This window comes from Populus alba, chromosome 3 (assembly GCF_005239225.2).
Source record: "Populus alba chromosome 3, ASM523922v2, whole genome shotgun sequence".
NCBI lineage: Eukaryota > Viridiplantae > Streptophyta > Magnoliopsida > Malpighiales > Salicaceae > Populus > Populus alba.
The window spans coordinates 15,470,549-15,487,981 of record NC_133286.1 but is presented as its reverse complement, the minus strand read 5'-3'; the positions used below and the strand labels follow the sequence as shown (position 1 = coordinate 15,487,981).

The following is a 17,433-nucleotide window of genomic DNA, read 5'->3' as shown; positions in this document are numbered from 1 at the left end:
CAATCCAAACATTATTTGTTAAATATATTTTAAAAGAAGGACAGAGCAACATGGGCTGTGATTTCTAAAGCTTTGACAGAAGCAAAGGTAGACTACACAAATAAAACGGGCCCAAACCCAATAAACAAACATCATACAAAGTGGGTCTACTTGAAACCCAGATTAAAAGTGGTCACCTACATCATGCAATTGGGTATTAAATTCTACAACCAACCCGTAACAAATAGCCTATGAAATAAAATAAAAAACGTTTTAAGGAAAAAAAAAAATCAAGGTGTTCATTTAAAAAAATAAAGGGGACGAAAAGGTCTATTCGAAACTAGTAAGAATATATTTTCAATTTTCTTTCCAAGAAAAAGTTCAATTTTGTAGATTACCCTCTAGTAAACCACACTATCAATTTTCTATTCTCTCTTTCACAGTGATATATATATATATATATATATATATATATATATATATATATAGAGTAATTCTCATGTTCAAGTAAAAATATCTTTATTTTTTTTATAAAAGTGAATTCAAAAGGTAAATATTATTAAAAGATGAAATTTAACATTCCTCTGTTGGTGTTATTGTGTTATTTGTCTGTCAAAAGTTTAGGCCTTGGTACATGGGCCTACTACATCATGAAAAACAATCTGCAAATTAGGCATCTATTTGAGCGTGATTTGATTTTCTTCAATTTTAAAGTTAAAAGCACTTTCGATGTGCTATGAAGGAAACAAGCCACACATCACCACAGTTGCTGAATCTGACACGCCATGGGACCCATTACTTGAAAATGCTAGCTGAAATCACTTGATGGAAATCAATAACGATCTTCCATAGTTTCATAATCTACTATGTATCAGCAAATATTCTACTAATTAGTAATTTCTTACTGGGTAGTCGCATTGCAAGGGCTACGCGCTCATCATCTACTTCCATACGAAACATGCCTTTTCATAGGTTGAAGATGGTGAGAACGAACCCCTTGTGTTGGGTTGTTACTAGGCAAAACGACAATGACAAAACACCATTAATTTGATCTTTGCCATCTCTTTCGAAGAGGACAACGTTAATTGCACCGCCATGATTTAATCAGAGTACTCTGAATCACCAGCACACTCCAATGAAAAGAGCTGTGTGTATGGAACATATTAACATGCATGTCTGCTGTCTCAGGCTATTTGGAACACTGCGCCAGACCTTATTCCATGTCCAAATTACTACATATAACTACTGCTTAGAATAATACCATTGCAAAATAGGTAATTATAAGGAAAGCCAGCCGACAATCACTTCTGATCATTTCTCATCATCTGTCTTCTCCTGTTCGGATGGGCCAACTGAGACTATATCTACTTTTCCTATTTTCTTTAGCTTCTTCGCAATCGCAACTGCATCCATTTCTCCAGTGACGGTCAACGTCTGCTCCTTCAAATCAGCGGCAATTGAGTCAACCCCTGAAATTTATGAGCATGTACACGGTAATGATCGATTTTCAAGTTTTCATTCCTAGTTTGAGTACGAGAAGTTAGCACAAACTGGTTGCATTGCTATAAAACTCATGACAAGTTATATAGCTAGCACTGCGTTCCGGCGAACTAATTCAACGGGAAAGATGTACCGGACAAAGTGACCGAGGAAAGAGATACATGTAAAATAAATGGATGGGGGTGAGGCCGTAATGTCCATTCCTTACCGTAAATATTAGCAACAGCTTCGATAGCTTTCTGCTTTGTCTTTTCATCATTCATGGTCATCATCCGTAGAACCACCTTCTAAAAAAAAAAAAAAACAAATCATACTACAAATATATCAAACACGAAAATCATTATGTGTTGTTTTTATTTCCTTGCTTGTTATAGCAAAAGAAGACAGCAGAAACATTAACAACTCATGGGGTTAACTGTACCTGTGCCATTTATCCGGAAACTATGAATATGAAAAGTTGAAGAGCTACAGGAAAATTAAGAGAAACTCAAAACAACGTGGGGTTGGGGTTTTGAGAAATGAATACATTTTAAAGCAAGTTGCTCTTGCCTTGGCTTAGATCATGATGACCACTATGTTCATACTGTTGGCCACTATTGCAAGGAAAGGCCTTTTTCTTGCTTTTCTTACTCGATTCTTTTCTCATATATAGTCAATAGAGAATGATGAGGATTACACTTTCCCATGCATTTGCTTTCTTTCTTATATAATATTGATAATATTTTTTACTAATGCCTATTTTTTTTTTCATTTGATAACAAGCTTTTCTGCTTAAAAAATGTATTGATTTGGTCCAAATGTCCAAGCAACAAAATATTTTATTATATCATTAAAAAAAGAGTAAAAGGGGTTTAGGTTTTTAACCACAAATGGCATTGTTCACACATTCATAAAACACGTCGGACAACACAACACGTTGGACCTACTATGTACTTTTTAATAATTTATTTTGGTTTTTAAAGTTTAATTTTAATTGCAAATGACATTCTTCACACACTCACAAAACACGTTGAATCTATTAAATATTTTTTAATAATTTATTTTGGTCCTTAAAATTTAATTTTATGTGATTTAATCCTAGTTAAAGACCAATTTCTTTTTATTTATTAGATAAGGGTAAAATTGAAAAAAGATGAACCAAAATGAAAAAAACACTGAATATGATTGACGTGCCAAAGATTTCATAAAAAATACACTTTACTCACACTTTAAAAATAACACAAAGTATACAATTTAGATCCCTTTAAATTAAAAAAATAATTTTGGTATAAAATTTTATTTGTATTATTTTTCAGTTCCTAATTAAAAGAAAAGATAGAGAAGGGTTGTCAGATTATAGTGATGAGAAAGAAAGTCATTGTTCAAGCTATTTCCGACAACCAAAATGGACTTTTTCGGTGTCCACGAGTTTTATGAGATGAGAGGGACTTGATAGTGGTTATTTAGAGTATCAATGTTGCATAAAAAAAATAGATCTAAGCCGAAAAAGATAAATCTAACCCGATTTGATTTTAGGTTTTTGGACACTTTTTGGAAATTTTTAGTTAATGGATTTATTTGTGGGTGTTCCAAGAGTATTAGTGAGGTGTTTTTGGATTAAAATAGCTTTAAGATTAGGTCTCTTGAGAAAAAAAAAACATTATCTTAATTTTCCAGCTATCATGATAACGGCTAAAATTTGAGCTCGCACATGACACGTTATCTGAGACATGTGGCAAAACACGGGTCAAATAGTAAGTATAATCTATTAGGGGTAAGCAAAAAAACTGAGAAACCGATTAAACCGAAAAAACCGAGAAAAAAATAACTGAAAAAACCGAACTGAAAAAAAAAAACCAATTAAACCGATTAAAATTTTTTAAAAAGTTTTCGGTTTGGTTTCGGAAACCTGAAACCCGAAAAACCCCAACCGAACCGAGCCGGTTCAGTTGGGGTATATAAATATATAAAAAAAAAACGCGTAACTATTCTTAACCCTAGTGTCCACTAGACGCCGCTGTCCATCTCCTTGCTCATAAGCCGCTCTCTCACAATTCACATTTCACACTTTCACCTTCACCTTCACCTTCACCTTCACGCACAGATCTGTAACTGTAACTAAAGGAATGGCCAGTGAGAGGTTCTTTGCTGCTTATAAGAAGGACAATGATAAGAAGAAGACAAGATCAAAGTCCTACCTGCAGGATTTCTTCAACTCCATAGGCTCTTTCACTTTCCAATTCAAGCCTTTTTTTTAGACACTGAATACTTATTATAAAAAGAAAGAGATGAGTGCCATGGCTTGAGCAGATGCAAGTTTCTGCATATATTGATGTGTTTTGCTAGATCTAACTGTAGCTTGAATTCTCATGCTTTTTTTTGTGATTGTAACTTTTTTTATTGTTGATTTCTTTTTTAAATACTTTATGTTCATAATTCCATTATATTGAAAATTAATATAGTGTTTTGAGATGTTTCTGTTTTTTTTTTTTTGTTGATAAACTCTTGCTTGAAGATAACTTACAGTGAAGCTTGAAGAAAAAAACAGGTTTTCCAGTTTTTATGTTTAAAAAACCGAATTGATCCAAACCGAAATCGGTCGGTTTGAACCAGTTCCGGTTCGGTTTTGGTTTGAATTTTTTAGTTTTTCAAAATTTTATTTTGATTAGTTGTTTAGATAAAAACCAAACAGAACCGAAAATGCTCACCCTATAATCTATATGTTTTACCTGCTGACTTATATGAAATATGTATGTATGTGTTGGGTGGATAATTGATCAATGCCATTTTGGGTCCCTATTGGCTTCAAGATCATATATATATATATATATATATATATAGTACATTGATGAATCACATCCAACGAAGCTTAACGAGTCACCCTTTATTTTCTATAATTTTGATTATTATATACTGCTTGTGATCCGTGATAGCAATTGTGATTTTTATTACAACTCCAAGGGTCTTGAAAATCTTCTTTTCCTAATTTTGTCTCAATGTAACTATAAAACTCAAGTAATTATCATTTGTTCCTAATTTTCTATTCATTTCATTTTTCTCGCCCCTGCCACTCTTTGCAGTCAAGCGATATTATTACAATTCTAAACGATATTTTATTTATTTTTATGTTTTAAAAATATTTTTAAAAAAATTAAAAAAAGAATTTTGTTTTAAATTAATTTTTTATATTTTTAGATTATTTTGATATATTAATATTAAAAATAATTTTTAAAAAAATAAAAAAATTATTTTAATATATTTTTAAATAAAAAATACTTTAAAAATCAATTACAAATATATTTTTAAATAAGTTGTAAAACTTTCACTAGTACTTTGTATGGCTCTTTGCTAGTCAACTGTAAGTCAAGCCGTCCCTAAAGATGCCAAAATTCTAAACAATACTTTTTATCTTCTTAGATAGAGATCTTGGAATCCTGTCTGAAAACCCCTCCCTCAGCTACTTTCTTCTGGGCTCTTAGCTGAACTGAACCTTGTTAATACCCAGGTATTCCACCTTCCACATATTATTTTTTATCTCAAAAAATAAAAATAAAATAATTCAGCAGTTTATTACTTGCTAGTTAGAGAAGATTCTTGAATCTTACAGGGGGGGTGGAATAGTAGAAGCTTCCACAACTTTTTCAATAGGTCCTTTGAGGAAAACACAAACAGAAAGGTACTTGCATAGAAACTTGATTCTCCCTCAAAGCACTGGACTGCTCATGTCTCCATTCCACCAAGCTAGAAGAAAGCTCGAAAGTTCTTAGATCAGAAAAGGGACAGTCAAGTTCCATGGATCGGGAGTTGCTGATAAGGCCCCAAGTGAAGAAGGGGCTTGCCACCATTAGGACTCTCCTCTTCTTACTAGTCCTCTTCATTGCCGTCATCATATACTCTTTATGGATCGATGCTGTAAGTTCCAGAACCTCATTAAAGTTTAAGTTTTCGATTATCTAACTTCTTTTATTAACTTGTTTTTGCAGTCTAAGTTTTCTGGTCAAAATCTAACAAATGTAATAATCTCTCAAAAACACCAAACCCTGATCATCACTAGAAGACCCGAATACCCCCTAAACTGCATCATCAATAACCAAACACAAACCTGTCCCACAAACTATCCGAAAACATCCAAAACAAAAGATCAAGAAGACACATCATCTAAAACAGAATGTCCAAACTACTTTCGATGGATTCACGAAGATTTAAGGCCGTGGAATGCGACAGGAATCAGCAGAGAAATGGTGGAGAGAGCCAAAACAACAGCACATTTCCGTCTGATAATTGTCAAGGGCAAAGCATACCTTGAGAAGTACAAAAAGTCTATACAAACAAGAGACGCTTTCACTATATGGGGCATTTTGCAACTCCTGAGGAGGTATCCAGGTAAGATACCAGACTTGGAGCTGATGTTCGACTGTGATGATCGGCCAGTCATCCAATCAAGTGATTATCGTGGACCGAACAAGACAGGCCCACCACCGTTGTTTCGGTACTGTGGCGACAACTGGACTGAGGATATTGTGTTCCCTGATTGGTCCTTCTGGGGATGGTATATTTTCTGACCTCTTATCCTTGTGCCTTCAGTCTTTTTGTTGATTTTTATTGTTTTCTATGAGAATATTCTAGGCATTAATAGGAATGAGTCGGTGAGGGCGGCTCCTGCAATAATCAAGACCAGTAAATAAGAATGGTCAACCTAAATGGAATTTACTAATTTGATGAAGATATCTGCGAGAAGATTAGCTAGGCTTGCACAGAATGTATAACAGTGCAATGCAATTCTCTGATTTGGACATCCAAGTGTGAGGAATTGATGATAATCCCTCTTGCTAAATTCCCTAATTTTTTTTCTTCTTCTCTAGTTTTTATATTATCTCATGTCCCCTGTATCATCAGTATTAAGAACGTTTGGGACAGCTTTACAAAAAAAAAATTATTTTTTTTATTAATTATTTTTTATTTATTTTAAATTGTTTTAATACGTTGATTTTAAAAATAATTTTTTTAAAAAAAATATTATTTTAATATATTTTGACATAAAAGTACTCAAAGAAAAATAAATTTATGAAATTTAATGGTAAGGAGTAAAATTGAGATTCTTTTAAAATTAAAGTGATACGGGAAACTTTAAACTATGGGCCCCAAGTAGAATGTTTGTGAATTTATAAGCGCAAAAATATAGTTTACACAAGATTTATTTATTGTCTTAAAATATAACGACGACGCGTCGTCCTCCTTGAAATAGCTGATTGAAGTCGTCAAATAGAGTAACCATATTTTACTGCTAAAATGTCCTTTCTTTCAAAAATAAAATGAAAAATCAGCTTCTGTAAACTAATGAAAAAGGGTTTGTGTGTGTGTGTGATTCTTGTAGGGCTGAGATTAATATAAATCCATGGGATAAATTGCTGATAGACCTAAAAGAAGGCAACAATAGGAGCAGATGGATAGATAGAGAACCGTATGCCTACTGGAAGGGAAACCCCTTCGTTGCTGAAACCAGGAAGGACCTCCTTACTTGTAATGTCTCCGACCAACAAGACTGGAATGCTCGCCTGTTCATCCAGGTATTTAGTCCTTCTGTAGTAATGCTCTGTTCCTAAGAATTGTCCCAGATACTATTCTCCCCGTCTAGTTTCTAATTAAGTAAATATTGGGCTTCAATTTTCAAGAACACCCTTTCATGTGCAAATACTCTGTATATATCTTCATCACAGACATCGAAGATAAATACATCATTTCTTGGCTCCGGCATTTAAACCTTAGACATTCCATGATCTAAGTTTTAATGAATAGTTCAACACCCTTCGCAGGACTGGATCCTTGAATCCCAGCAAGAATTCAAGCAATCAAACGTGGCAAACCAATGCACACACAGGTTATAATTAATATATTTCATGGTCTGGAAACGATACGATTAATTTTATTTAATCGTTGAGCGTTCACTTTTTTGTGAAATATATAGGTACAAGATCTATATCGAAGGATATGCATGGTCTGTAAGTGAGAAATACATTCTAGCATGTGATTCTGTTACGTTGCTTGTAAAACCCCATTACTACGATTTCTTCACGAGAAGTCTGAAACCTGTGGAGCACTACTGGCCAATTCGTGAAGATGATAAATGCAAGTCCATTAAATTTGCTGTAGATTGGGGCAATAAACACAAACAAAAGGTAAACCCTAATCTCTAATCAGGTTGGCACGTTTCAACAGCTCCGTGAATCACGATTTCGTTCTCGAACTACTAGAGGTATATATAATGATACATGTTGGACTTGACAGGCACAAGCAATTGGGAAAGCAGCAAGTGATTTCATTCAAGAAGGGTTAAAAATGGACTACGTATATGACTACATGTTTCATCTCCTAAATGAGTATGGCAAGCTTCTGAGATTTACGCCACAAGTGCCCGGAGGAGCTGCAGAATTGTGCTCGGAAATTATGGCCTGCTCTGCTGATGGGTTCGAGAGAGAATTCATGATGGAATCATTGGTAAAGGGTCCTTCTACTACAAGTCCATGCACCATGCCTCCTCCTTACAAACCCCTAGTCCTAGCAGCCTTTTACAGGAAACAATTGAATGCAGCGAGGCAGGTGGAGAAATGGGAAAATGGATATTGGGAGAGTTTGAACAAGAAGCAATAGGGGCGCAAATAAATCCGTGCTAGTTCTATTAAATGATGCAAAAATATTTGTCATAACTCTACGGTATTCGATCGTGAGGTATGGCTAGGCAAGTTAGAGCATTTCGAATACTAGATTATTACCAAATTTACCAGTGAAATTAAGATAACTAGGATCGAGTATGAAAAAATAGAAAGGGAGGATATTATTCATATATAGTGGTAAAAAATTAATGGAAATTCTTTTACGTTTCTCAATCAACGAGTCTTGATTAGTTCTCTGTTTTCAATAACAATTTCACTTTGTTCCTGTGATAAAATCCAAATCAATTATCAACAATAAACTCACATAGTGATCAAAATATAAAATATAAATAAATCACAGAGGCAGACAATGCTAATTTCCTTTGATCACGAGAAAGAGAGGCAAAACTCTATTTATAAGCAAGCCTCGCCAAATACCTCTTGGATACTGGATGAGACTGTTCGACTCTAGTAGGCTTTTTTCTTTGTTGGGTTCCACTCTGTTATAGCTTATCTGAACTACTTCGGCCCTGCTTTCTCTTATCGCCGGTGCTCTGTTTAGTTGGATGGCCTTCATGGAGTTTTCAGATCATTTTTAGGTGGTTTAAGGCTCTGGTCCATTACTCGTATTCCACTGACAAAGAATATTAAGCCGAGCCCATAAAAATGGCGAACATGGGATGTACACATTTGATTATTATCTCGGAAATAAAAAGACATGGATAATTAAAATTAAAAAAAAATGTTTAAATTGTAAAAACAGGAGAAAACAAAAGCTTTTTTTTTTTGTCTCAATTACAAGGAAAATTTTAGCCAATTTTTTGTCCATCTATAAATGAGAGACGAGAGAGACAGACAGAAACAAGTTTTTTCCATAAATATCCTTTAAATATTTCAGAGTTTCAATCTTTTTTATTTTACTATTTTCATATATATGTATCAGTATTTTAATTTTTAAAAATATAATTGTATTAGTTTAGTTTTTTCATTTATTAAATTTATATAAATTGCTCATAACTATGATTTTATTATAAAATAAAATAAATATTTTTTAAATTTTCTAGGATTTAATTTTTAATATATTTTATTATTAAAATATAATAAATGATTTAAAAATTACTTGATAAATTATTTAAGAATGAATCATAATTTAATTATATTATCATTTTAGAAATGAATCACTACAAAATTTTTTTAACATACTTTTGATGAGTGAAGAAATTATCATTTAAAGTTAATTAAAAAAAAAATTGAATGCTCATTATAAACTAAACTGAAAATAATAATCTCAATTTATTGTTCTAAATATATATTGCAAGATATAGTAATTAATACATATCTAAAGTAAAAAAAAAAAAAAATCTAGATTATATTTTGTTTTATCCCTCATCAGCAATAAAGATATTCACAATGTTATCCATCTTGTGTTTCATCTCATCCTCTTTGCTCGGGGGAGCTCGTCTCTTCTATCCTGCACTCAAGCAGCTATGTTGATGATTGATGAATTCGCACCCCCAAGCTGTATGCGCTTTTCACCTTTGGACCCTCTTTATGATTGCCTGCAAGAGCATTAAATAAGCCTACGGATACAGGACTTGGGACCCGTAGAAACGTGGGTGGTTTATCATCTCACCGTCCCCAAATTCATGAGCTCTGTCACTGCATACGCTGACATATATCACACGAGTTTGGATGTGGGGGATAGCAATTAATTTGTGTTTCATTTATAGATGTACCTATGCATGCCAATCTAGTGACAAGGAGCTGGAAATTTTCTCCACAAACAAGCTAAATATTGTTGTTCTAATACGAACTCCGCGTGCAGGAGATGAACTCAGTCACAGAAAACTGAAATATGCTAGGAAGCTAGTAGTTTAACCGGTAATATTCAAGTGATAAGGGGTCAACTAGAAAAGAAAAAACCATTCTCAGTTTGAATTCTATCATTTATATTTCTTAATCTTCATATAAGTGTATATATAATCAATTGGAGAGTTCAAGTTGATCGGTTCTCCCTTGTGATTTCACTTTTAAAAATAATTGTTTATTCGCGTCCAGAAATATATCCATTATATAAAAAATAAAAAAATAAATCATTGAGTATGTATCCATTCATTATCATTAAAAAAAAAAAAGGGTACTTGCCCATTCAACGGACCGCACTGGTAAGAACACCAATGAGCAATGAGATTGTTTGGTCCCAAAAGTAAAGGAGTTCACAGCATGTTTGAATTACATATCTAAGGCTATGATTTTGTTGTTGATTTAGTATCAGCTGGAGCCTGGCCCAGTTAACAAATTTGTGTAGTCTCTACTTTCTTTTAAGACACTGAGAAAGGGGAGATCAAATTGTCCATGCCAAAATAAGCTGCCATATACAAATATCCGTATATTAAACCACATCCCACTTTAGCTGAAGATGTTTTAGTTCTTACTGTTGAACCGGCAGCTCTCCTCTCTCTCAGAATAGGGTGCCTTTAAATTATAGGATCCAACAGTGAAAGAAGGGATTTCTGCTATAGACTGCATTGGCTTGTGAGACTGGAAAATTTAGGCCATGCGAGTGCTAGATACTAATGATAAGAGGTTACAGTTTTGATTCCCCAAAGAAAAATCATTAAACACATACAGAGAAGAAGATCGAGTAACGTCATGACCGTTTGATTAGAGTTACATAATTTGTATTCAAACAAATGGATTCTAGAGACAGGTTTTCAAATGATGAACTTCAAAGATTTAATATTTCTTCTCCCGCACGCATGGTTAAAAAAAAAAGAAAAAAAGGGGGGATTAATGACATCGCCATTGCGTTAACAGATACTAAATCATCACGTAATTGCATCTTGCTTGATGGAGTGATTTTCCTTTTCGGGGGGGTTGATGGGATGATGTTGATGCCAAACGGCTTGTGGAGTTTTCAGGAGCCAGTGTTAGGTTTAAATTTCATTTCAGGGAGAGTTTGGTGAAGGTAGCCATTAGCAAACCCATCAAGGCAAGTCATTGCCTTTCACATAAATAGCAGCTATATATATATATGAAGATTAATATTATTAAATCGTTTCCGCTGTAGGAAGGAAATATAAAAATTAGTTTAAAATAGCTCGCAAACCAGGGGTTTGTTATGTAGACTAAACAAAAGAGTTAAAAAAACATTTTTTTAATAAAATTATCAGAGTTGTTTTTTACTGGCAGTAGCAGCCCTTTAAATACTAGAAAAACTACACGTAAATAAATCATTGTCCTTAAAAATAACTAAATTTTAACCATAGAATTGAAAATTACCGACAAATTTTCTATCAGTAAATAATGAAGTCCGTGTCGGCCTTGATTAATGCTGACATAACAGGAAATGAAATACTACTATTGAGAAATATCTCATTGGGGTTTTTATTCCATTGGCAATTTCATTACCATTTATTTTTCCATCATTATTTTTTGTTGGCTATTATGTTGCTATAAATTCTGTAAGTTTTTATCTTTTGATAGAACACTGATATAATTATCTTTTTATCGGAAGAATTTTTTTTTTTTTTTATTATGTGACTCTGAAGCTAACAATTACTTACAATAAAATCATAACCAAAGTAAAAAAAAAATCTTTAAAAATTAATTTATACAAATTTTATAATAAATAATGCTAAATAAATTAGGCAAACCTATATAAGTTTTTATAATTTGAAGATTTAAGCAGTAAATTAATATAAATAATTCACAACAATAAATAAACAGAATTTCATATACAAAAACATATATGAATAACACATTAAAACTTAGCAGCTAAAATCAATCAATATAAGATATATATACATAATATATCACATCAGAGGTATTGAAGAAGATAAAAAAAAAATTAAAATCCTAAACCAGAAAGTTCCAAAAAGAAAAGAAAATACATTCATAGCTACATTTAGTTTAGCCAATAAATCTTATTTTCTTATAGAAGTTGTGCTCTAATGTTCTAAAAGAAAACAATAAATAAAATTCAAAAATTATAATATACTATCAACACAAATTCAATTATTTATTACAATTCCACTTCACATGTTTATGATAAAGTGTTTTCTTAAATTATATGTTGATAGTATACAATCTGCCTTATACCAAGCATAATTAACTAATAAAGGATCCAAGTAGAGACCAAAAACCTTAGCAAATAATACTTAACAGCATGCTCAAATCTTCTGGCAAATGATCATCCCCATGAACGTTACTAAGATAAAACTTTAACACTCAAAAGGCATAAGTAGGAAGCAAGACAACACCTGCATTAATTAAAGTTTACTTTCAACTCAACACAGGAGGGAGCTACCCAACGCTAATAATCAAAGACAATATAACAACTACATGATCATGAGCTTGGAAAGTAATGCAAAGGTCAACAAGACATGAAATCTACTTCCAAAAAATAGCATGTCGGTACATTGATTACTCAATTTACATAACACCAACACACTCCTCCATCCCCACCAAACAAGCTCAGGATTCCAAAACCCCAATCATGGCATATTTTTTATCAAAATTGTATCATAGAAAAATAAAAATCCAGCATTTATCATGGGAATAACTTCAAATGGGGAGGAGAGGACCTCCGGGTTTTAATTCCTTTAAAAAATATTGATGGGATTTATGTCAACAATTCCAACAAGTATTTTTTAGAAAAAAAAAATTGCCATCGCAGTTCATATTTTAAAATTATTAATGATATTTTTTGTTTCTAGTTTTATCGGTAAATCATGATAAAATATTTTTTTTTAGTATTTTTTTTTTTTTTTTCAATTTTCTACCATTGTTCAAACTATTATCGTAAATATTACCATGTAAAAGAAAAGTATTACAGTTTTAACTCTTACCTTAGTCTAGATCCAAACTATACCAAACATTGAAAAGTCTTGCTTTTTAATCCATGCTTTGATTATGACCGAAGGGACAACTTATCTAATCCCACTCAAAATTAAGGCAAAAGAACAGTTGATAAAAATTAAGTACAATGCAAACTTCACTAACAAACGAGGTTTCATGCAACACTTCTCTATCACTATGTTTTGAGTTTGTGATAATTTGCACCCAATAATCGATTCTAAATTCATTTATTTGGAGCAAACAAGTGTTCATATGCTCAGAATGCTTCTGTCCTTCGTCATATGTTTATTTATTTGTGCACATGAGTGCTTTGTTGAAGCAGGAAGGTGAAGAGGTGAAGGAGTTAATTAGGAAGAAACTATAATTTCAATGTGAAAACCCTAAAATAAATAAAAGAAGAGGTCTCTGTCAACTTTAAAACAAGTTGCGCTGGTGAAAAAGACACGAGGGGTCCTTGTGAAGGAAACGCAAATGGGCAGTGTTCATGACTTCATGGCAACAAGGGAGACGAGGACAGAGGTCAGGGACCCCCTCCCGGCAATGCATGCCTCTATGGACGTGGCCTTCTCAAAAACGCAACACAAAACCATCTCCTTAGGGTAAAATCCGCCCGTGAGCCGTAAGAGGTCCAAATTCACGGGCAACTTAGGCCATGTATATGAGATTATTATGTGTCCAAATATCATTGGCTAACTAACTATTCCTTTTTGACACGTATTCAAGCTCAAATGGGACTGAGCCCATCTGATCACAGTCGTAATTGAAAATCATGGGGCTCGTTTGCCTTGCCTCGGCCTCCTCCCTTAAAAAATACTCAAAAGACTTCGTTGTGTATCTTGCTTGGAAGTCCTGCCAGTGCGGAACCTTCATGCTTAAACAATATTCATGTCTTTCGGTCACCGGACAAAGATAAACAAAAACAAATAGCGAGAGAGAGAGAGAGAGAGAGAGAGAGAGAGAGGAACGAGGAAAGGAAAGGCTCATGCTCTTGCCAAAACATAAAGGTCAGCGAGAAAATATATACTCGAATATTATATGACAGTATATTACAAAATTATGGTCTTGTTTAATAACTTGCCCCTTCAATGATTTGCGCTTTATTAATTGTTTTTAACTTGCACAACCTGGAAGGCAGTTCATATATTGTAATATGATTGGAAAGGAATAAATCACCTCTTCTGTTCATGAATGGAGAACAACTGTAGAATGTGGGAATTGGGAGTATTAATTATTCATTCTTCTTTTCTAATTAAATGGTGGCTTGTGTCCATGCATTGTCCTTTCTTTTAGCACACATGATTTTATTTTTATTTTTTTAATTTCTTGAACGGTAATAGGATTCCATTTTCATTTGTTGAGATATTAATGTTTGATAATTTTACTAATTAATTGGTTCCCATATACAATTACTCGGCTTCTTAACTAAGTTGATGTGGCAATCAATCTCCTCCCCCTGGAGATCGAGACATTTTATCTAGAAAAGTATTCGGGATACGTTCTTTAAGGTCGCAATTATTGTTTAATCTATCCCTTTCCACATAATAAGAATAATTTTATTATTATTATTATTATTATTACTACAAAAAAAAAAAATAGATTATTGAGCTGCGAAAACAAGTAATAAAAAAAATGTTAATAGAATTAAAAAAGAAGAAGAAAGAATCATAATTTAAAGTTCAAAATATAAATCTATCTAAAACCTTTCAATGAACACCTTGATTTTTTTTATAAAAAAAAAATAGTTTTATTTTAATCATCTATCTTAAGACATTACAGTAATAATTTATTTTTTAAAATATTTTTTATATTTAAATATCAAAACAATTTAAAAAAATAATATATATATATATATATATATATATATATATATATATATATATATATATATATAAAACAACAACAAAACACGGTTTGACTGCCACCGCCACTGCCTGACATTTTCACGAGAAGATATGAAATGAGTATCGTCAAACTATCAAGTCTTAGAAGCTAGCATCAGGAAATAATCAAGTTAATAAACGTGATTATTGGCGCAAACACCGGATATGGGCCCTCGTGGTTCTAATAGGGAATGTGTGTGACTCAAAAGCTGACTTTGGTCTAATCTAGTTTATGTTCAAAAATCTTAAATCTTAAATATTATTTTGCAAATATGAAAACGCTGATAAAATGAAATGTGCAAACTATTTAATGTTTGTTATTCCATTTTGAAATTACTCGATATTTTTTAAAACAATATATATTCTTCCAAGAACTTGCATATAATTATCATGATGGATTCTTAATTTTATGGGCAGGAAATAATGTTTTTTTTATATTATTTCTAATAGTATCTCTCGCTTGTTAGCAAAATTATGAAGCTGCTCCTCGATGGTCTTTTTTTAGAATGGTTTTTCATCACAACATTTATTTTATGATATGTTTTGCTCATATTAAAAATCTTGAAAATTACTTTTCTCCTGAGGAAACTGAAGTAAAGAAAAAAAAAACTTGGAGAAAATATGTAGCAGGGTGACATTGTTTACATAACAACTAGCGTGGTGAATTAATATTTTTATTTTAAAAAATTTATATATGCAAGTTTTCTCAAATAAGTTTTCTCATATAAGATCAAATAAATTTTCTTATACATATGTAATTAAATAAATTAAAAATTATGTGTGTGAATAAATAAATTAAAAGTCATTAATGATATCTAAAAATAAAACTTTAAAAATTAAAGACAATTGTAAATCAAGATATTTAATCTCAAAAAATAAAATATTTATCCGATTGTGTTTGCTAAAATTTATTAATTAAAAAAATTAATTTAAGCAAGCAATAATAAAAATAGAGACATAAATTAAATTAATCAAATAAAAGAAAACGGAGGGAAATCATGCAAGGTTACATATATTAGAAATATTATCTAATTTTTCCATGCAAAAATAAAAAAAAAATATTGATGAATAAGAAAAACTCTTTAAATTTAAATGCATAGCTACAAAATAATTATCATTTAAATAATACTCTCGAAACAAAATAAAAGAGAAAAACTCTTAGCATTTTTTTAATAAGGACAAACGACATGTTGTCCAACCAAAATTTAAAAAAAAAAAAAAATCAGACAACGCATCCTAAATTTGATTTGGTGGCCTAAATTCTAATATACTTATGAAACACCTATGAAACATCGTAAGAACTGTGATAAACTTATTTATTGCATTAAGAAACCTGAAAAAATAACAAAATCAAATCCTGAGCTCATATTTATTTTTTTCCATTAACTTTAAAGGTAAAACACTTATAATATGAACTCCTTTCATTAAATTGAATCATTTGATACAAATATTGTTTTTTGTTGAGTGTTTTAAATCGATATCAATGATATTTTTTTCTCTTTCTCTAACATGGATTCATTGACCTCTCTCTCCCCTCTTCAACTAGAAACTTAAAAAATAATAAAAATAAACTTTTATTTCAAAATTTTAATTGGAAAAATATTAAGAGTTATGAAATTGTATAATTTGCATGCCTTTTTAAAAATCAAGGATCAAAGTACACATTTTACAAAAATTTATAGTTGTTATCTATGTTTCATATCCTTTTCATTTCAGGTTTTTTTTTTTTCTTTTCAGTCCCATATTTTTATAAAAAAAAATTAAAATCAATTGAATCTTCAATTATGACTAAATCGTTAAAAAAAGAATTAAAAAATTAAATTAAAAAAATATAAAATTTTACACAATCCATCAATAATAATATACAAAAAAATTTAACAATAAAACTTGAAAAAAAAACTCATAACTTTAGAGTAATACTTAATAATAGCAGGTGGGATTCAACAGCAACAGATAAAAATATCAATCCAGCGTATCAAGGAACATTGAAAAAACACGCAAGTTGCTTTATATATATATATATATATATATACATATAATAATCGAGTGATCCACGCAAGTTGCTTTGAGAATTTGAATTATAAACAATTTTCCCTTTGAAACGTAATGGCAATAATTCTGTTTTTCGAGAACACGTTGTAGCCACCACATCATAAACAATAGGTTAAAGAGTTGTTCGGATTCATGTAAATTTTACGACAATAATAGAATAATTAGGTAATTAATGGTATTTTATTAATTAATTTTTGAGTTTATTTAATATATATATATATATATATTTAGAAGTGAAAATTCTAATAAAAATATTTTTATCATTTTTTATGACATAAGTTTCATTTTTTTTGTCTGTTTTTTTTTAAGATAGATCCAGAAAATAACTAATATAATACTACTAATTACTTTCTTTTTATGATACATAATGTATTTAATTTTTTTTATTTTAAAAAAATTTTTTTTCATTTTCAATAAATCCACACCCTTTTCAGTTTTTCATTGAAAATAGAAAAGGAAATGGAAACGGAAACGGAAACGGAAAAGGCTAAACAGTCCTAAAATTCTCCAGTTCTCACTTCATCAGAGCCGTT

General features: G+C 31.4%; 2 protein-coding genes across 2 annotated transcripts; one reads left to right on the top strand and one right to left on the bottom strand.

The window, feature by feature from the left end:
* Positions 1-796: 796 nt before the first annotated feature.
* LOC118028491 (heavy metal-associated isoprenylated plant protein 12-like) lies at positions 797-1,987 on the bottom strand. The gene is made up of 3 exons (XM_035032083.1): positions 1,901-1,987; positions 1,688-1,766; positions 797-1,448 (listed from the first exon to the last, which is right to left on the bottom strand). The coding sequence occupies exons 1-3, from the start codon at positions 1,907-1,909 to the stop codon at positions 1,291-1,293; spliced, it is 246 nt and encodes an 81-aa protein (XP_034887974.1). The 5' UTR covers positions 1,910-1,987; the 3' UTR covers positions 797-1,290.
* A 2,889-nt stretch (positions 1,988-4,876) lies between these two features.
* On the top strand, positions 4,877-8,342 carry LOC118028493 (uncharacterized). The gene is made up of 6 exons (XM_035032084.2): positions 4,877-5,370; positions 5,442-6,007; positions 6,833-7,025; positions 7,272-7,336; positions 7,424-7,634; positions 7,744-8,342. The coding sequence occupies exons 1-6, from the start codon at positions 5,251-5,253 to the stop codon at positions 8,104-8,106; spliced, it is 1,518 nt and encodes a 505-aa protein (XP_034887975.1). The 5' UTR covers positions 4,877-5,250; the 3' UTR covers positions 8,107-8,342.
* Positions 8,343-17,433: the final 9,091 nt, after the last annotated feature.